At 64.9% G+C, this 21286-nt stretch overlaps 1 protein-coding gene across 3 annotated transcripts in view; it reads right to left on the bottom strand.

Moving 5' to 3' along the window:
• Window positions 1-21286, bottom strand: part of PXDN (peroxidasin) — a 68581-nt gene that overhangs the window by 3127 nt on the left and 44168 nt on the right. For all 3 annotated transcript variants that reach the window (XM_045087916.1, XM_045087917.1, XM_045087918.1), the window contains 12 exons: window positions 19864-20136; window positions 18151-18267; window positions 16992-17150; window positions 16513-16625; window positions 15458-15614; window positions 13216-13324; window positions 12531-12688; window positions 8141-9644; window positions 5632-5766; window positions 4780-4988; window positions 1825-1945; window positions 1591-1723 (listed from right to left, as the gene is read on the bottom strand). In XM_045087916.1, the coding sequence (XP_044943851.1) occupies window positions 1591-1723; window positions 1825-1945; window positions 4780-4988; window positions 5632-5766; window positions 8141-9644; window positions 12531-12688; window positions 13216-13324; window positions 15458-15614; window positions 16513-16625; window positions 16992-17150; window positions 18151-18267; window positions 19864-20136 (3188 nt within the window). The remainder of the gene's footprint in view (window positions 1-1590; window positions 1724-1824; window positions 1946-4779; window positions 4989-5631; window positions 5767-8140; window positions 9645-12530; window positions 12689-13215; window positions 13325-15457; window positions 15615-16512; window positions 16626-16991; window positions 17151-18150; window positions 18268-19863; window positions 20137-21286) is intronic.

Genomic DNA, 21286 nt, shown 5'->3' with positions numbered 1-21286 from the left:
GAGATGGGATTCAACACGCAGAAACCCCGCGTGCTCCTGGCAGGTAACGCTCTCCATCTACCCCGTGTGGCAGCGGCGGATCACCGCGCAGCCTCCAGGCTGCGCGACCACACGGCCTCCCTGGTCCAGGCCACCTCGCCCTGCGGCCCGGGGCCCGAGCGCCGTCTGCCCTGGCCTGGGTGCGGGCGGGTCCCAGCTGGGGCTCCGAAGCGGGCCGCCTCCTGCACTCCGGCCCTCATTAGCACAGATCTTGGCATCCCCCGACCTCAGAGCCGTCTTCCAAGTCGTGAAGGACGGAGGACCCCCGAGGCCGCGTGGGCAGCAGCCATGGGCCAGCAGGGCGGCTGGGGCAGTGGGGGGCTGTCCTTGGCGGCTGCGGACAGGAGTTCAAGACGGAAGCTGCGGGACAGACCTTGCCAGCATCCCCCAGGAGACGAGGATGGAGCACATCTGCGGGAACCAGGCCTAGCCCTGCAGAGTCAGAGTCGCCTGCGAATGCCGTCCCCACCCCCGCCAGGAGTCAGGGCAGAGTTTCTGTCCGCATCTCTCAACACCCGGCGGCCCTGCCCAGCGAGCGGCCCTGCCCTGGCGTGCAGGGTACGCAGCGGAGAGGATCACACCGGCGTTATTCCGTCCCGCAGCTGGGAGAAGCCACGGAGGGGGTCACAGGTGTGCGGCGGGGGAAGCGGTGGGCACAGGGGCGGGGCCCGCGGGCGCAGAGGGCGGGACCGGTGGGCGTGGAGCGCGGGTCCCGCAGATTCGGAAGGAGGGGCCGGAGGGGCAGACAGCTGGCTGACCTCGGGGCCGCCCGTCCCCTTCCCGCCTCTGCTCCCACTGACCCATCCGCAGAATGACCCCTCCTCGCTGCACGGCACTCAGCTGTGCACACCTCGTGGTCACCGTCCACCCAGCCGGCCTGGAGTGACCGTCTCTAGGACCCACAGCACCCACCTGTCCAGGGCGGAGTCCCCAGGAGGCCTTGTGCCCCACAGCCTGGCCGTCTCTCTGGCTGTAGGTGAGGGTCGAGGGGCTTCTCTCCTGGAGCCACAAGCCCCGCCCTCTGCCTGGCACCCACGTTCCTCCCCACCCGGCCTCCTGTCTCTCTGCCCTCACACCCCTGCAGGCCGTCCGCCGAGACCAGAGCTCCTCCTTGGAGAAGAGCCCAGTGGGGAGACCCTCAGTGCCGCTGCCCCCCACATCTGGGGGACCAGACCACAGAATGCCTGCTGGCCCCGCCCTGGGGACAAGGGTTAGAGCAACACTCCGGGAGAAGTGGCTCTGGAACAGGACCGAGGTCTGAATTCTCCGTGGCCCTAACCCTCAGCCCCTCCTGGCCTATGATCTCTACAGCGGCTCCAGGGACCCCGCAGCTATCACAATGGTGCCTGTGGACAGCCCACAGTGAGCGCTCACCGGCCACGGGGGAACCGGAGCACAGCCCCATGTGGCCGGGCCGGGGACAGGCCACAAGAGAAGAGCCTCCCAGACAGGAGGCTCCCGGTCGGGGAGCTGGAGCCGACGTCACACGGGAGGGCCTCGGGAGCAAGAACGCTGTCTGCGGTGCGGGACTGGACGGGCAGGGACAGTTACCTGCTCTCTGAGGTCTGCGATGGTCTTCTGCATTTCCTGAACGAAGTCCTTGAAGTCGCTTGTCCCTGGCATCTGTGGGTGCTCGTGGGAGGGGGCTGTGGCGTTTCCTGGGTGCTTTCTGTGTTTCCCGATGCTGCACGAGGGAGGAGGAGACGCCAACAGACCTCAGCAGGTCACACGTGGCCGCAGGCGCCCCCGCCCAGAGCCTGGGACCTGCCTCAGGGACGGCCATACCTCGGTGTCCCCCCGGGGCCCGCTTCCCCAATGGGCTCGTCCTCCTGGTAGCTGAACCCCAGCGATCGCCGGCCTCGGAAGTGGTGTGAGAAGGCGTTGAACTGTCCCCTGGTCCTGCAGTCTGAAACGAGTGTGCGGGCTGTGAGCGGTCGGCCCTGGGTCAGGAGATGCCGGGCACATCCTGAGCAACGTCACCGGCCTTCGCGGCACGTCGATGACACAAGCCGCAGCCTCGTGGCAGGCTTCCTCCCTCCACGGGCAAGTCGTGGCCTCGGCACCGCATCCTCCCGGCCCAGCAGCCCCCCAGCCTCACCTGGGCTCCCCACCAACAGCCCGGACGGCCACCTCCTGCATGGACGCCCCACACCCCCGTCCTGTCAACCCCGCGCTGGCTCCCACCACGGCAGCGCGGCCCCCCGCGGCCCAGGCACTGTGCTCTCAGGGCACCGTACGCACGCCCGTGCCCCCTCGTCCCTCCTCCAGGGCCCTCCCGCCTGCCCACGACCACCCCATCCCACAAACACCCGGGTTCACGCCGCGCCCCATCCCCCCAGACAGGCCTGGCCAGGAAGGTGGCAGAGGCTACACACGGCCCTTCCCAGGCGCTGATGCGTGCAGAGAGGCGGTGGAAACCCCCGGAGAGAAAGCACACAGAGGACAGGCTGCTGTCCCCTGCCCCGGCCTAGCGGGCCCACGACCACCGCAGGAGGCAAAGGCCCAGAGACAAGATGGCCGAGCGTTCTGCGATTTGATTCAGCGCCCAAACACGCGCTTCCCACTCGGACCTGGACCTGAGGCAGGTTCACGGTGTGAATGCACCGGACCCAGGAGGCCCCGGGCAACGCTGCCTCTGGAGCGCTCGCCCCCCAGCAGGGCTCCCGGCTCGCAGGCCACGCGCCCCCCTGCTGCGGCAAGTGGGGGGGGGGCCACGGGGCTCGGCACGAGACCCCCACGGGAAGCGCTCAGTGCGCGTCCACCCTCCCCCGGTCCCAACCCCCCCAAGTCACTCAGGGGAGCCGCACGCCTCCTGCGACTTCCTCGGCCGGTTTAGGAAACAAGTGTCATGTTCCTTCACACACAGTGCATGTCCGCGCAGACACACAGATGCACGCGTACCATACACGTGTGCTCACACGCAGACGGCAGTATCCCGGGGTGAGAGGGAACAGTAACACCGGACGAAACTTTAACAACTGTGAGTCTGATGAAGTACAAGGATTCTTTGTACTATTTTAAAATAAATACAATTATTTCAAAACTGTGTGTGTGCGCACGTGCCCCACCCATCCCCACAAAGGGCGATTTCTAACTTTGGTACAACAAGGAGAAACCGCCCACCCGGGCGCCGCTTCTCTGGGCTCTCCCGCGCGCGAGCCTCACGCCCGGAGCTCCGCATGCACTCCGGGACCCGCGGGGAGCTCGGGCTGCTCTCCGGGAGTTTTGGAAATGGAACGGGAAGTAAACAGCGACCGACACCTGGTCCTGTCAGACCTTTCTGCCGTGTCTGAGACGTGGCTCTTGACCTAGGACGGAACACAGAGCCTCCAAAGCATCCTTGAACCTGGCGGCTCAGGACCTGGAGGAAACGCGTCCAGCGGCGGGAAGTCAGAACGGCCCCCGCCGCGGCACGGACGGGAGCGCGGCCCCGATGACGCCACCCGGCTCTGAGTCTCCGTCTCTCCAGGGTCTCTGGCTTTTCTGAGCAAAAACAACAGAAACCCCGGCTCTGCCCCCTGTCTAAGCAGCCAGGGGGCCTGGTGGCACCATCGGGACGTGAAGTTCTGTATCTCGAAAAGAACCGGCCTTTCCCGGGGGCTTGCGAAGAGCAGGTCTCTGCAGGCACAAGGACCAAACTCTATACCCTGCCCTCGGAAATGCGAGCCGAGCTGTGCAAACCAGCAAGGATAATTCTAAGAAAGTGAGAAAACACCCCAAAACCAGTTTCCCTTAGATGTATCAGGGAGACTGTAAAAGTTTCGGGATGTGGGGCGTGCAGTCGACTCCGCTCCAGTGGTCACATGAACCGTCCTGTAGCACAATGTGCCGCGCACCCACACGCACACACGTACCACATTCACGCAGAGCATGGCCAGGCGGACAGACACCGCGCCCGATCGGCACGGCCACCACGCACAGACGTAGGCAGAGGACAGCGCTGACCTACCAACCCAGAGTCCCGCGCTCACGGACATGACGGCCAACAGAGAGCCACGGCCAGAGCTGCTTCCCCCGGGAAGAGGAGGTGGGGCAGAGGCCGCTTGAGGCCGAGCGTGGAGGCGGGAGGAGCCATCTCTGCCGCAGGGGGCCGCTGCGGGTCCCCGGCCTCTGGCCGCCAAGGAGCAGGGTCTCACGGCCAGCTCCGGACGCCCCTCGCTTCATCCTGCCGGGTCTGACTGCGGTTTGAGTAAAGCCCAAATCACATTCAGGTCGGGAAACGAGCATCCAGGTGAGCGACAGCGGGATCTGCGGACGCAGGGGAGCCACGGAGCGAGGATGGCCCCGGCGGCCCCGCCGCACGCGTCCCAGGCCTGCACGTGGACAGCCGCCCCTCCAGGCCTTCCACGACACTCCAGCAATGCGTGTTGTCACGGCTTTCGGAACGCGCGGTGCCCACAGTCGGGTGCGAGCTGCGCTTCCGGACATCTGAGTCTGGAGCCGTCCACAGGGGCCCATGATACTCGTCCAACACGCAAGTCCTCCCGGGAGACGCAGCTCGGTGTGAAGGAAGAAGCAGAAGCCGGACGGACCGCGCTTATTCCTGCCTCCTACCCATGGCCCTCGGTCCTGAGCTCTCACAGAAACCACACCGGGTCAGGAGCGTCTCCTCACGATCCCAGCCGGGCTCTGCTGCGTCCCCGAGCGGCCACCGCGGAGCTGCGGCATCGACGTTCCCCAGTACACGCGGCAGGCCCCGGGACGCACACCCCGCCACACGGCAGGCCCCAGGACACGCACCTTCACAGCAGTCCTGCCACACACGCAAGTCCACCCTGGGGATCTCGTCACAGCTGCCGTAGCCGTGGGGGAACTCCGCCACACGGAACACGTCCCTCTGCACGCGGGTGATGTTGTCGGCGTTGTCACACAGGATCCTGGCCAGGGACGTCTGCTTGATCTGGGTCAGCTGCGCCGGCGAGAACACCCCCGGGTTTTCATACCATAACCTGTGCTTCCCCAGAAGGAGACAAAGCACACACAGGAGGTGAATGAAAACATTTCCCCATCAGCTCTGTGGACCGTCTAGACCCCGCCGGCATCCACCGGGTACGGTTCACGGAGGGACTCGGACTCGACTCAGCTTTCTGACTCAGAAACAGAACAAAAAATCTGGACGAAAACAGGCAGTGTGTCGGCGGCTCAGAAGGCAGCATGGGCCACGGTTAGAATGCACGGCCTGGCGCACAGCGCCGACGGGCTCCCTGGGACGGGGGACGGTGTCCTCCCCTACGTGAAGCTCCACTAACGACACCCATGAAACCTGAAACTTGGCGGTCCTGCCAGAAGTTCAGATTCCTCCAAACTCCCACAGCATTGAACCCTGTGAATTCTCTATTCCTAGAACAGAAATGTCTCAAGCGGAAGGTCACGAAAGCAGCCGTGACGAGGCTGTGTAATTCTCGGGCGCAGTGGAAGAAGTCCGCACAGGGAGCGATCACAGTGAGGCTGGCGGCGCTCCCTCACTAGTCACCCGCACACCGAGCTCCGGCAACGGCTCCTTGCCTCCCCGAGTCCCCAGAAAGGTGCATTAAGAGCAGAGGCTCTTCCCTTTGGCACCTGCCTCACCGGTCCCGAGGCACCTGCGTTTACCTGTCCCCGTCTCTCAAGCGCTTGAACTGCGTGCTCAGCAGGCACATGAGGGTGGGCCCCAGCCGGCTGCCTGGGACCAAGTCTTCCACCATGAGGGCAGGGAACAAGTCGATGTTGAGCGGGGACCCGTACAGCCTGCAGAACAAACAAGTGAAACCTTGAACGTGCCCGAGAACGCGGCAGCAGAACAGAGGAAAAAGGCCTCGCTGTTCCGGATCACTCAGCACCTTTCACACCTTTTGTCAGCCAAGAAATTCGCGGTGACTTAAGCATCTATATGTCATACTTCAGAAGCTTTCTGTACTGTTTACACACACACACACACACACAAAACACATGCGCAATTTATTATAACTATAGAAAAACCAACTTAATAGAGGAAAAACTAAATTCACACCTTTTCTGTTCAGAAATAACCACACCGGACCGTGTAAGGTAGGTCCTTCCGGTTTCCTTCCACAAACACAAAGGAATGGGCTCCAGGAAGCTAAGGCAGCCCCTGAAGGAATCGCCGTAACGCCGCGATTCGACTATTTGTGGAAGATCCTCGTGCCGCAAGCTAGTGACGAAGCAGAACTCGACCACACGGCTGAGACGTGTGGGGTTCGATGCCCCAGGACGAGGACGCTCGTCCAGCTCCTGCAGCTCCGTAGGGAGGCCCGTGCGAGCCGAGCAGCCTGCACCCCATCGGGGACACCCCAGCAGCTCCCCAGACGCACATGTCAGCTTGCCCTCAATGGGGACTCTGAGCCCGGAGCGCACTGCCCAGCTGAGGGGCCCCATGGCCCACAGGGACAGAGGGAGGCCGCTGCGGCAGCACCGGTCCTTCTGGAAGGGAGGCTGAGTGGTCTCCACACCCACTGCTCAAGGAGACGGGAGCCATGCGGTGTCGTCCTCAGGGAGCCACCCGGAAGTTTGCCTAAGCCCCCGGAGCCCCAGCTCCGCCAGCACCCCTCCCACGACCCCACTGCTGACACGGGCACGGCCCCTGCTTCAAGAAGGGACGGGGGACACAGCAGCAGGGCAGCGCCCCACTCTGACCAGGGCCTGCTCCCTCCCCTCCCCGACCCTAAGGAAGGTCCCACAGGCCCTTCTGCCCCTGAAGTGTCCGGCCCCCCCTCTGGGCCTCCGACCGCAGGCCCCTCCCCCACACTGCAGCCGACAGACAGCAAAGCGAACGAGCGACTGGGTGTCCGGTGAACAGGGAGGGTCTGTCTCTGGGTCCCCGGCACACACGGTCTCACACACGGTCTCTGGGTCCCCGGCACACACGGTCTCACACACGGTCTCTGGGTCCCCGGCACACACGGTCTCACACACGGTCTCTGGGTCCCCGGCACACACGGTCTCTGGGTGTCCGGCACACACGGTCTCTGGGTCCCCGGCACACACGGGTGCGTCCCTCGCCCACCACGCACGCTGCGCCGCAGCAGGAGCATCTCTGGGCCGCGGAAGGGAGTCTGCGAAGGGGGGACGCACGGGGGGTGTCCGTGTCCGTCCGGACAAGCACACGAACGACAGACCGTCCCCGTAAACGCTCGTCACGCGACACGGAGACCCAGACCGTCCTGCACCCGTGGAGGGCAGGTCACACGCCCGCGGCCGGTGCTGTCTGCATCCGCGCCGGGACACGCGGCCACAACTTACATCACGCACAGGAAGCCGTCTTCTGCCGGAGGCACGCGGGAGCTACCAGAGAGCATCTCCCTCCAGCGCCAAGGGCGTGAGAGCACGAGATCACGCGCGGCCGACAGCAGAGTCCGGGACACATGCGAGGGAGCCCTCACGGGGAGCCTTCCCTGCCCTCGGCCACAGACACACGGACACACCCAGGGACCCGAGGGCCGAGGGAGCGTGTGAGACTCTAACAAACCGCGGTCTCCGTTAAGGAAACGGAGACGACGAACGTGACGAAAGTCACCACCCGAAGGGCAGCGGTGACCTCAGAGAAAGGTCAGGGCTGAGCATGCAGAGAACTGCAAGTCGAAGGGGCTGTCCTGCCGGGGAGGCCGCAGAGAGGTTCCTGTTAGACGGCAGCCCAGATCCTCCTGCACGAAGGCCCCTAACCTCCCTGCTCCAGTGGTCCCCAGGGGCCAGCACGCCCTCGCGGTCCCACCACGGCAGCCCCTCATGGAAGCCCCCACGATCGCTGGAGGCCGCCTTGTGCAGGGTGAGCTCTGGGGCCCTCCGCCTGATGGGAGCGCAGAAGCCTCCCCAAAGCCCAACATACCCCAGCTGGGCCCTCGGGTTCCCCGCAGCTCCTTCCCCTCCGCCATCAGGGCCCATTGGACAGACACGTGGGACACCCACAGGGCGATGGCCACAGCCTCCTGCACTCGCACGGCCACCAGAGTCGGCCCCGCCCCGCTCCCCCGCCCGGCCCCCCTCTGACACGCGGCTGCACACACACCCCCAAACACAAAGAACAATGACCACGCACGCTGGGACCCCCTCCTGCGGCACGCCGGACCTTCACACACGCGCGGCGCCCCGGCGTCCCTCAACCCACCGTCTCAGCTTCTCCCGGATCTCAGGGCTTGTGATCTCGTTTTTCAGGTCCTCGAAGGTGTGCGCGGACGACAGGTTGCAGTAGACGCGGTACTCGTGGTACGGTGGGATGCCGTGGTCCCGGCCACGCTGGATGTTGATGGCGGCCAGGTCCAGGGCCACCGTGTGCGCCATGGAGAAGAGCCGCTCGGTGAGCTCCGTGTTGAGCAGCTGGGAGGGCACGCGCATCTTGCTGGCCGCCCCGAACAGGCCGCGCAGCAGCGGGTCGATGCCGCCCTCGTTCACGATGCGGAAGGGAGAGAAGAAGGCTTTGTGCAGGGGGACGTGGCCCTGCGCGATGGGCTCGAAGTTCTCGTCCAGGCGGTAGAGCACGGGGTTGATGAGTGTGTGGCCGAACCGGAAGGCGGCCGTGGCGAAGGCGTTGACGATGCCGGCGTTGACGCCCGGGTCGTAGCCGCGGTACTCGCCCAGCGCCTTCATGCCCACCTCGCCCAGCACCTTGGGCAGCCAGTGCCGGTAGGTGATGTGCTGCATCTGGGCGCCCACGACCTTCCTCGCCTCGTGGTAGATGGTGTCGCCGTCCCAGTGCGGGTTCAGGGCCAGCAGCTCCGTGGCCACGCGGTTGTGCTCGCGGAACCAGAGCGTGTGCAGGCTGGTGAGGCCCAGCTGCTCGTTGGCGCGGTGGTCCCCGGCCAGGAAGCAGGGGATGGGGCTCTCGTTCTCGTCCCGCATGCACTCCGTGGGCGGCCCGGCGGCGAAGGGCAGCAGCGGCTTCCCCGAGCGCTGCACCACCCCCTGCCGCAGCAACCCCCGCTGGCTGGCCAGGTCCCGGACGGCGCGCGCCTCGTGCTCCGAGCTCCCGTACACGTTGGAGGCGTCGATGTAGGACGTGAGCTGGTTGATCTGCTCCCGCGGGTACACGGAGTTCATGAGCAGGGACGTCATGCCGCTGCCGCACACGGGGCTGGAGCGCACGAAAAACATGCAGCGCGCCCCACTGCGCGCCCGCGGGTCGTCAGGCGGCACGGCCACCGGGAAGCAAGGGGGGTCGTTGCTGCAGACAGAGCTGCAGTGCTGGCCGTCCGAGAAGCGGGCCTGGCTCAGGGCCACCACCGTGGAGTCCAGGTCGTGGTCCAGGAACTGGCCCCACTGCATGAGCATGTGCGTGTACTGCGGGTCGGGCGTGATGGTGTCCGTGCCGATGAGGGACGTGGACACCAGCCGGGGCATGGGCAGCGCGTGCCCATGGTACAGGCGGCCGGGGTCGATGCCCCGGGGTGTGTTGAAGCCGTTCTCGTACACGGCCTTCAGCAAGCGCTCGAAGGCCGTCAGCGAGGCGCCCCACATGGGCCGCTGGAGGTTGTTGCACGTGCCGTCGTGCGTGCGGTACTTCTGGTGGAAGCACATGTCCGAGCAGTTGTTCACCCGCCGGTGCGCCGTGCAGCCCGACAGGTTGGCGATGAGGCTCAGATACTGGGGAGACACGAGGTCGTTGTAGTGGTAACCTGCGGGGGAGGGGGGCCGCTTACTCCCTGGACGGCGGACGGCACCCAGGACCGCGACCCAGGCCCCGCAGCCCTCCCCAACCCTGCCTGTCGGGCTGCAGAGCCGGGGGAGGGGACCCGTGCGTGGCGGGCAGGGGACAACCGGGTCCTTCAGCGGAGCCAGGGGTCCCGGCAGGAACAGCTGCGTCCGGGCTGGCTCTGGGGGCTGCCCGAGAGCCCCGGCTCCCTCGGGGGTACACGTGTGCACACACGCACCACAGGCTGACCCGCAGGGCACACAGCCCAAGTACCCGCTCGCAGCCGATCCAGACGGCCTCTGTAAGGGAACAGAGCCTGTCCCGGCTTGCGAGGGCAGCGTCTGCACAACCCCCGCACCACCCCCGCACCGAGCTGGAGGTGGGAGAGGGCACCACCAGAAATGGGTGCTGGCGGGGTGCGCGAGAAGACCCGTTCCCGGAAGAGCCGAAAACCCCGCCCTCAGGCACCTCCTGGACACAGGGGAAGGCAGAGGGCTCCACGCCCAGCGAGCTCAGGAAGTCCCAGAACCCCAGGGCCCGGGGCTCACGCACACGCCCCGTGGGAAGCCTTCTCCCTGTGCTGCTCCTCTCTGCACGTGGCCGGGGGCACCAGCCCAGGCTGGACGTAACAGGCCGCCCTGTGAGCCTGGACGTGCCTGCCGGGCTCCGAGAGCCAAGCCCCCTGAAGTGTCCCTGATGAGAAGCGCCCACACCACGCCTTCCTGCAAACCCGGCGGGCAGTTCCACGTCCCAGGCCGTTCACCAGGAGTCCTGCCGACCGCCCGACCGCTTCCGACCACACTCGTCCACCATGCTCTGCTTTAGAGATGAAACCCATCCCTGAATGCAGGCGAGTCTGACCAGTGAAAATGCGGAAATGTGAGAGCAAGCGTGCCCCTGAGCATAGGGGAACCGGCGAGAAGCCTATTTCATGACAGAGAAACGCCAGGAGGACTGTGTGCAGGAGGCGGTTTTCTTCCAGGCTGAGTAGGACACGGGGGGTTGTGGAACCAGGACCCAGGTGTCCCTGGAGACCGAGGCCTCCTGTGCACCTGCAGCTCCTAGAGGTGAGACAGTCACTCCCCAGCCCCTAACCCCGTCCCCCACCAGCCTCCTCATGTCACTAAGTGTCACCTCTGGCCTGCCAGCCCCTCAGGCAGAAACCCAGTCAGCCACACGAGAATGTGTCACCTGCCGCCAAGGCACCTGGAATTCACTCCACTCACCGGCCTCCAAAGTGCCAACACGTTCCGCCCCGCTGAGCCACTCCACGGACACCCGCGAGCCTGGAGCCCTGGGCCACTCCACAGGCACCTGCCGCCCCAGATCCCCCCGGGCCACTCCAGGGACGCCGGCCGCCTCCAGCCCTGCTGGTCCCTCCCAGCACGCACGTCCTGGTTTCCTGTAACGCCCCCTTTTGTGGCAGGGCCACCGACGACCTGATCCGGTGACCAGGTCACTTCTCTACAAGAAGCCCCGTGGCTCCCTCGTCACACAGACCACGACAGGACCATCCTCTGGCCTCCAGAGCCTGTTGAGCCAACATCCGAGACTGGCCGGCACCTACACGTGCTGCAGCCTCGCCAGGACCTGCTCTCCCGCGAACACCGCACTGCGGCGGCCCAGAGCCGGGCGCCTCTGCCAGGGCTCCGTGTCGGTTCAGTTTCTCTGGTCTCTCTAGGGCCCCGCGGTTCTCTGTGCAGAGCGGCGTGGGTGAGCGCACCGTCCTGCACGAGGAGGGGCTACAGATGCGCTCCACCACCGTAAGTGGCCGCACGAGGTCCACGGCCGCCTGCCGAAGCCACAGCAGCCGCAGTCACCACGTGAGCCAGCCACAGGAGGGAGGCCACGGCACAGAAAGGAGCACCACAGAACCCCACGGGCCCTCCACACGCGGCCGAGCTGGGAGCACAGGGAGGCGCCACGGGGAAAAGGCCACATGCCCCACGTACCCGTCCCCACCCCCGGCCTGGAGGGTGGAAAGAGCCCAACAAAAGCAAGTGGAGAGAGGGGGTGGCCCTCGCGTTTCTCCCCAGGGAGCGCCTGTGAGGCCAGGCTGGCCCGTCTGTGGAGTGGAATCCTCTACGACGGCCCCGACGGAGGCCAGAGCCGTCAGGAAGAGGAGGAGGCACCAGGGTCTACGTGTCTACACACAAACACCAGGAAGCCCAGCCCCGAGCCAGGGCAGGATGGGGACAGGCGCGGGGACCTCCCTCCCTCCAAGCAGCAGAGACGGGCCTGTTTCCACATCCTCACGCCACACACTCGCACGCAAGACCGCTCGGTTCTTGAAAGACATTTCCATCCTGACGAGCAAGACGGGCTCCCTGAAGTCGAGTCGAAAAAGCCCGTGGAGACTGCGGAGTGTGACCCCCGGGGGGCACGGCACACACGCGCTGCCGGAGAGCTTTAGACAAACACTTGCCCTGAGGGACCGCTTCCACACAGCAGACACCGGCCTCTGGTGCCTGTGCGAGTGCTGCTCCCGGGGGCTCGGCGCGGCACAGGCTGCGGGCGGGTGTCCGGCTCCCACCATCCACACAACTCCCCCGCCACCTCTCAGTCACCCGGACCCCACAAACCTCCTTCCCAACAGCCCGCCACCCTGCGTCCCGGGCGCACAGCCTCGCGGACTAGTGGCCACCCTGCCAGGTCGCAGAGGCCCCACGGGTCCAGCCCCAGTCAGGGCAGTGCACGAGGTCAGCTGGACGCGGCTTCGCAGGGCACGTGAGGCGGCTGCTATGGGACCCAGCGTGGCCCGAACCTGTGCAACCGTGTGCTCACTCACGACACGGGGAGGCGGGACGGCGCCCAGGGAGGCCCCAGCGTGGTGAGGCCCTGCTCTCGCGGGGGGGGGGGGGAGACTGACTTGTTCCGTTCAGGTCGACCATCAGGCCGTGCCGCACGTGCTCCTGAATCAGCTGCAGGGTCCGCTCGAATATCTCTCCGGCGCGCGCCTGCCCCACGGTGTAGGGGTCCCTCGGGTACCGGAACAAGGCCAGCAGGTCGTTGGGAGAGCGAGGACGGCTGGCGGGGTGCGGGAGCAGACAGGGAAGAACAGAACCAGCTTTGAGGACAAAACGACTCCCGTCCAAAAATGTAATTATTGCCACCAAATATGTCTGTAGCTACTTTTGTAGAGACGTAATATCGCGTACCTGACTCATCCCAAGCGGAAGGCAGCAAACACACACAGAAAGAAAGACACTAAAAACAGATCGTTAAGTCAAAGACGGAAGACGAACGTGCCGTCTCGCTCGCTCCAGGTCACTGCCGTGAACAAACCGCCGCGGCCTGAGACTCTGCTCCTGCCGATCGTGCGTTCACGAGCCGACGGAACAAGCGGTTTCCTAAAGCGTCTCACCTACGAATCCTAGCTCCGCTTCTACTCAGAAAGGATGCGTCTTTCTGCTGTCCGAACCCCACAAGACTTAATGCCCACGTTATGATTTTTAAATTAAAAGGCTTTCCCTCGGATGAAACAGGCCACAGCTCTGTTCTGCCCCCAAGGCTGAAGGCGCGGAGGTCTACGCCCGTCTCCGACCCCACGGTACCTGTCAAACAGGTGTGTGCGCGTCGAGTTGATGGCTCTGTCCACGGTCGCAATCGCTTCCACAATCGATGTGGCCACAAATGGGTCCCCGTTTCGACTGACATCAGGAACTGGGAAAACACGAAATCGCGCGTTACCCACAAAATGCCACGCTATGTGACGCACGCAGCGGTGTCTGGACGCTGCATCGTGTGGGCATGGTCTCCCCCAAGGGTTCGGTCTCTCATTCAGAAGCTCAAATGACACGATAAGCTGTTTTCAAGTAGGACGGAAATTACAGACCTCGGTGTCTGAAATCACGTGATACCCCGGAAGAACACAGGAAAAGTGCTCCCAGCGTGAAACTCGGAAGTTCTAGCCAAGCACGGCACCCAGGGAGGGCGGGCGGCCTCTCCGCTTCTGGTGGATTCTGCTCTTCAGACCCTCGACGGCCGCCTGCCCCTCCAGCTGCCGCCCCCAAGCACTCTGCTCCCTGCATTTTCCCGTCTCCTCGGACGGGCGCGTCACAGCCGTGGGGGACCCATGACCCGCACACGCAAGTGCACACACACGCACGCGGCTCAGCCAACAACCCTCTGAAGCTGTTTTGGATGTTCTTTTTTCTTCCTTTGTTTTTTCTGATTGTATTTATTATCTGGAGACACAGCCCACGCAGGAGGAGGGGCAGAGGCAGGAGGAGGGGCAGACCCCGATGCTGGGCTCGATCCTGGACCATGACCTGAGCTGAAGGCAGAGGCTTAACCCACGGGGCCCCCGGGCGCCCTGTTCCTCACCTTCTACTTCCTTCTCATTTCTCCTCACCGAATACCAGAGTTTGCTAAACTAAAGTAACGCCAACCCAATCCGCCTTCTACCTGTCCACGGACGCAGCCGGTGCCACGTCACCAAGGACGTGCGGCTCGGAAAGGGTCCTTTCTTCCCTCAACCTGGTCAGCCTTTCCACAGAAGGACACAGCTGAAAATAACCTGAGCGGGAAGGCGCCGCCGGACTCACCGCTCGGCCCCTGACGGTGCCCGACGCCCAGCCCCGCCCGCGGAGGGGGCCAGCCCCGCGGCCCTGGTGCAGCTGCCCCTGCGCACTCCGCAAATCGGCCCGGTCACCGCTGTCCGCGGTCGCTCCAGACGTCGGAAGCGCGGCCCGACAGCCTTTCCCCCGGCACAACCCCCACCTCAGTCCGCTCAAACAGAGACAAATGTTCTCATTTTTGGAACCTAATATTTTTATGCCAAGTGGTCGACAAATGACTAATTTTAAACCATTTTATGACTCTAACGTTACGTTATTACAGGTGACCTGCATTTGTCGTTGTCCAAACAACAATCACAAAAATAACTTGAAAATATTTACCTACTTTTAAAAAAAATAAAGGAAATTGACCAAAATGTTAACAGCGGTTATTTCTTGGAAGCGGGATCGTGAATAAGAGATTATTTTTACTCTCATATATAGCTAATTTACATCAAAGTGACATTATTTTTAGGGATCAAAATTTGCCATTAAAAGAACAAAAAAAATCTTAGAATTCAGCAACTGAACGTTACATCCATCTCACACACCACGCGTGATGGCAAAAGAACATCCACCCTCCCCCGCCCAAAAAAAACAAAGCAGGCTCCTGGTTCCTCTTTACCGCTCACATCTGGTAAACACCTACAGGCTTCGGGCACGGGGTGCTGGGCACACACCGAGCGGCCCCGTTCCCACCCGGGGCACACACAGGCCCATGGAGGCAGCAGGCAGGTGAGCCGTGCCGGGAAAGGCAGAGACACAGACTCGAGTGACGGAACAGCCAGACGACGGAGGCGGCCGGGGCGGACAGCGGCCGGCCCAGCGCGGCCGTCAGGAGCCGGGGCAAACAGCGGCCGGCCCAGCACGGCCGTCAGGAGCCGGGGCAGGCGCTGTCCCCATTCTGGGAAGACGCGCGGCCGCACCCACAGCGACAGGAGGCAGGGCGACGGGGCACCGGCCGCTCAAACGGCAGACGGGGACGTAAATTACCACGTCGGAGCCCAGTGGTCCAGACGGCAGCCACGCTCGCCACTACGTCCCGCCCGGGGCAGCCGGGTCACAGGCATGTGACCACAGCGGCCGCAGCAGCGAGAAGGGGCGGCAGCCAGTGTGCACCGTGGCCGCCCCCAACAGGCCGCGCGGCCCTCCGGTCATCAGGCCGCGAGCCTGCAAGCGCCGGGCCCAGCGCCCTCCTGCCTCGTGCAGGGGACGGTGGCGCCGCCATGGGACTCACCGCTCACGCTGAGCACCATGCTGACTGACGCCTGCCCGATGGTGTTCCGGGCCACGCACTCATAGCGGCCTGCGTCCGCCGTCCCAACGTCGTGGATGGTCAGGAACCCTTCGGGGCTGATGTGAAACTTCCCGCTTTCCGTTACCTGAACCCCGTCCTGGAGCAGAACAGAAAGATACAAAGAATGAGTGCGAGAGGCAGAAGTGGTTTTTCTTGCGGGTGGAGGTCCACTGTCGGGCCCTCACTGGGGGACAAGGCGCACAGGGTATGCTCAGCTCTATCCAAACCTGCAGAGAAAGAGATTTAGTCCAATTTGCTGAGAGGAACTTTTCTTAAGCTCTTGTGAAAGATCCAGAAAACACTAAGGCAGGGATGGGGTCCCTTGGAGTCTACAGGATCGGGGCTTGGGGGCCCGGAAAGAAACCCACCGTGGGACACACACGACCATGGGGAAAGCACAGCGTGTGGGCGCCCAGTGACGGAGAAGGGCCCTGGGCAAGGTCTTCTGGGAGACAGGATACCCGAGCCGCACCGAAAAAGCCAGGCGTCAGGCCCAGCCAAGGAAAGGTAAGCACAAGCCCAAGGGACAGGGCGGCCACGTGTGGTCCCGGCAGAGAGCGGCGACAGCTGGCGGGCAACAGGGGCGGGTAGGCGAGGGCCAGGCTGTCCCCCAGAGCTCGAGCCTCCCTGTGAGGGGCCCCTGCCTGTGGCCACCCTGTCCTCCCGGGATATGCCCCGTTGAAGCCCTCATTCATAACGGCCAAAGGCTGGGATCCAATTCCGCACTGTGCTTCTCAAACACAACCCTGAAAAGTGGAGGAACAGCACCTCCTTCTCTGCTGACGATGGGGCCACAGCCCTAGTGGCAGGGTTTGCTCTGCTGCGTCACTGGGAAGAACGCGGAAAGAGCATGTGGGACCGCTTCCCTCTGGTTTGGCTCCTGAGGGTCCCACAGCAGCCGGTAACTCGGGCCAGGGTGGGAGGTTCCCTCTGCGTGGGGAGCTGCGGGCTGGGGGCAGCCGCCACACCCGGGCCCGGCCGACCGCCGGTGGTACCTTGTTCCAGGTGATGGCGGGCTCGGGCTCGCCCTGGGAGCTGCAGGGCAGCTGCACGCTGGTGCCCACTTCCACCGTCATGTCACTCGGAATGCTGGCGAAGACTGGCGTGACTGCAAGGCAAGGGACACCCAGCTGACAAGATACAGAAGTCGGGACACCCACCGGTCACCCAGAAAGCGTCCTCGGAGCACCGGCCCCTTGTCCTCAGCCAGAGTAGGCCCAGGGCACTTGCGTCTGGCATCCGGCCCTCCCTCAGCCTCCTAAATCATCTGCACAAGCACAGGGGCCAGAGCGGAGGCGAGAGCGTGTGCCGGCAGCCGCCCCCCCGCGAGGAGCTGTGCTGGGGGAACAGACGCGAGCCCCCACCAGCTCCCGCCATAGTGGGCTGTGCAGGCTGCCGCGGGCCCGTCTCCCGGGACCGTGGCTCTGCACAGAGCAGCCCATCCGCCAGGGCTGGGGAGGCCGGCGCCGCGTACCTCTCGGCTGCACGGTGAGCTGGGCCACGGCCCTCTGAGAGCCGATGATGTTGACGGCCTGGCACTCGTACTGGCCCTGGTCGTGCAGCGCGACGGCCGAGATCCGGAGCGTCCCCGAAGAGAGCACGAGGTGCCGCCGGTCCACCGACAGCGGGCTCCCTGCAAGGCACGGGCACGCGCGGCGACCCGGACACCATGTGTGGGGTCAGAGCGGGACTTGGGAAGGCTGGGTCGAGCAGAGCTTCCCTGGAGCACGCGACGGCCGGACAGACTGGTCTCTGCTCACGGCAAACGGGATGGTGGGACAGACTGGTCTCTGCTCCAGTCACGCTGGCAGGCGACATTCCACACAACCGGGTGTGGCCGGGTCAGGGGCAGACGGAGCCCCCGGCTCTGAGAAACTCCCCAGAAGCGGGAGGAGCACATGAGAAATGCAGGGGTGAGGCCACGGGCTGGGAAGGGCTGGGGGAGGGGCCGCTGGGGAGGGGAGGGGTGCAGTTACTCAACAGCACAGGACACCCCAGCAAGCAGCCAACACGGGGCCCTCTCCTGCCCGGGCACACAGGGGTCCCAGTGCCGGTTGCCCACACGGCCTGCCCTGCGCTTGTTAGGGGACGAAGGCAGGTACTGACCCTGGCTTAAGGCAGGGCCCCTCCTCAAGACCTCAAGGTCGATTCCAGGACAGAGCCCGAGGCCACCTCCCCTTCTCTCCACTCGCACTTCCCAGCCAGGCCACCAGCACCCTGGGGGACGTCTGTCTTCATCGAGTCACCTGGCCAGGGGCTCACCAGCTGGAGCAGGATGGGGGACGGGGGGCGTCACCCCCAAAGGATTAATGTGATCAGCCGCTGACCTTGGATGGAGAGGGCGAGACAGGGCCAGAAGCACCGAGCTCCAAACATAGGCTGGGACAGTTTCCAGAAAGTTCTATCCTACCTGCCAGGAAATCTCATCAGGACACTACCTACAGCCAAGACACGGGCCACCTGCAGGCGAAGACCGCCCGCACCCTCGGGAAGGACAGTTTCTCCACGTGTCCTGCGCCACAGCCACGGGCCAGGCCTGCGGCCGGCCCCACCCTGGCGCCCAGGGGCTGGGCCTGGGCGGACTCGCCTCCCGAGTGTGGAGCCCACCCGGCCGGCGTCAGGCCAGCTCTCACCTCCTTTTGTCCACGCGATGACCGGCTGTGGGTAGCCCTTGGCCTCACACTGGAAGTCGACGGTCTGACCCTCGATTACGGCCCTGTCTGCAGGGGTCACGGTGAACTGGGGAAGGGCTTCCGGAGGAAAGAACATCGGACACGACATTTTAAATTCGTTCTGGATGAAAATGCCACAAGCCAGCCTCCGCATCGGCGCTCCCTGTTAAGTGCCGCAGCATAAAAAGCCGATGGCCACGGGCCGCACCGCAGGGGACGGTCTGCAGCAGGGGGACGCTGGCCGGGGAAGGGCCGGACAGCAGGATGTCCAGCTGCAGTTTCCCCAACACGCTGGGTGGCCTCTGCTAAGTCCATGCAGCCACGGGCCACACTGCACCGAGGGTGTGCGGGATGCCCTGCTTCTGCTTCTGCTGTTGGCGCACCCCAAGGTCCCTCTGGCTGTGGGACCTCAGTCAGACCTGATAGCGGTCCGTCACGTAACACAGCTGTGTGGGGACAGGAGCTGCTCCGTGACTCCAGGGCCCCAAAACCAAACCGATTCCGTCTGTACAGAAGGAACGACCAGGAGACAGGACCGCACGGTCACGTGTGCGGAGCGCGAGCCAGTGTCACACACGCCGTGACACGGCCTCGCCGCCAGAGAGCAGGGGGAGCCCTGGCCATCGGCAGTCGGCACTTGCTCGTCTCGGAGCCTCCACACCAGAGAGGCCCCACTTTGCAATTTGTTTCTAAACTAAGAAACTCACTGTCGAGCTGGGACATGTGGACGCACACAGCCCAGGTCTTCACACCACGGCACTCTCAGCCCTGCACCTGCCACTGGTGTGGGGGAAGCCGCGGGAGGAAGGCCGGGTTCACCGACGTGAGGCACACACAGGTGCACCCACACAACGCACACATTCCCGTGACCGCCACCCGTGTCTGCACGCCGGGAGCCCTCGGCACCACGGACCACACAGCCCGAAATAAACACGGCCCGACACACGGCCTCTGAAGCTGCCACGCAGGAAACCGGGTCAGAGAAGCAGCGGGGGGGGGCTGGCGGGTGTGGTGCGGCCAGTTGCGGGCAGAGGATGGGGCGGGCGGGCGCGGCGGGGCCTCCACAGGCAGGACCCCCTGGGCGGGGCGGGGGTGGTCCGCAGGGGCTCTGCTGGGGCAGGGGCTCTGCTGGGGCAGGGGCTCTGCTGGGGCACGGGCTCTGCTGGGGCACGGGCTCTGCTGGGGCAGGGGCTCTGCTGGGGCAGGGGCTCTGCTGGGGCACGGGCTCTGCTGGGGCACGGGGCTCTGCTGGGGGGGCTCTGCTGGGGCAGGGGCTCTGCTGGGGCACGGGGCTCTGCTGGGGCAGGGGCTCTGCTGGGGCACGGGCTCTGCTGGGGCACGGGCTCTGCTGGGGCAGGGGCTCTGCTGGGGCAGGGGCTCTGCTGGGGCACGGGCTCTGCTGGGGCAGGGGCTCTGCTGGGGCAGGGGCTCTGCTGGGGCAGGGGCTCTGCTGGGGCACGGGCTCTGCTGGGGCAGGGGCTCTGCTGGGGCACGGGCTCTGCTGGGGCAGGGGCTCTGCTGGGGCACGGGCTCTGCTGGGGCAGGGGCTCTGCTGGGGCACGGGCTCTGCTGGGGCAGGGGCTCTGCTGGGGCAGGGGCTCTGCTGGGGCAGGGGCTCTGCTGGGGCAGGGGCCCGCGGTCAGCGCACACGCACGCAGGGGCGCCCTGACCCACCCTGGACGATGATCAGCGCGGCGGCGTGGATGCTCCCTGCGCTGTTGGACGCGAAGCAGGTGTACTCGCCGCTGTCGGCCTGCAGGACGTTCTGTATGTAGAGGCCGCCCGACGGGGTGATGCTCACGCGAGGGTCCTCGGGCAGGGGCGTGCGGTCCCCTTTGGTCCAGGTGACCTGTGGCGGAGGGTGGCCCGTGGCGCTGCACTCCAGGGTGACGCTCTCCCCGACCAGCACCTCCGTGTTCTGTGGCTGGATTACAAAAGCGGGTCGAGCTGTCACAACGAAACACAAGTCGTGCGTTAATTTCCTCCGGTCGGCACCGGCTCCGTCTCTTCCCTCTGCCTGCGGGCCTCGAAGTGGGCGAAGCGAACACGGCTGAACCGGACACGCCGTCGGCTCTCCCGCGTCGGGGGTGGGGGCAAGCGCGCGGCAAGGCCAGCGCCTCCCAGCCGGTCCCCGTCGCCCCCGGCACGGGCCCGAGCCCCAGGGGCCCCACTTCTGTGGGCGCTGGACACGGGGTCAGTGGTCACATCCGCTAGGTGCTCCTCCTCACGGCCAACACACTCCGTCCAGACTCGGAACTCGCAACGACAGCCCCTTTCCCTCGCAAACACAAAACTGCACCTTCAACCCACACTTTTCTGTGAGTCCAGAAAAATCCACGCCCTTCCAGTGCGTTTGCTGGGGGGCGTCCGTGCAGAACAGAACTCACTCGCTGGTGTCCACGGCTGTAGACCCCTGCTCCCCCGGGGGCCGGAGTGACCACGTGCGTCAGGACCAGCAAGACCCTTGCACCACAGCACCCAGAAGCTACTCTGCCGGGAGCTTACCAACGTGGACAGTAGCAACAAGGGAAGTTTCTAGAACGTTTCTGGCTGACACCCTTCTCCCCGATTCTGGAATCCAGAAATGCTCCCCAAACAGAACACTTTTTTCATCACTAATCTGTAACACCTGGCCTGGCCCGCGGCGCCGGCAGCCTCCACAACCACTGAGGCAGCACGCGGTGGGGCCACGCTGACTACAGGGTGACGCCCGGACCCCACGGCAGCGCTCCGCCGCTCGGTCCACCCTGAGCCACGCGCCCCTGCGGAAACGCCCCAGATTCCTGATTTCCAGAGACGGCCCGAAGAGCTCTGGGTAAGGGACGCGGACCTGTAACAGCAAGGACTCGGGGGAAGCCCCCGGGACTCCTGCTGTAGAACCAGGTACACAGGCCACGCTTCCACAGGTAACGCGGGGCTAAGGGGCAAGTGTGAGGGGAGCCGGCGCCGCGAACACGGTAAGGCAGGGACGAAGGGGGCGCCGGCGGCGCCCGGGGTTGCGAGGAGCGAGGCAGGAGTCCCGCGGAGAGGGGAGAGGCAGGGAAGACCCGTTCCTGCGGCGTTCGTGCCGGCAAACGTTGAGGCTCCGCGACCCGGG

This window comes from Mustela putorius, unplaced genomic scaffold (genome assembly GCF_011764305.1).
Source record: "Mustela putorius furo isolate JIRA1106 unplaced genomic scaffold, ASM1176430v1.1 tig00001618_pilon_pilon_pilon, whole genome shotgun sequence".
NCBI lineage: Eukaryota > Metazoa > Chordata > Mammalia > Carnivora > Mustelidae > Mustela > Mustela putorius.
This window is presented reverse-complemented; position numbering and strand designations above follow the sequence as displayed.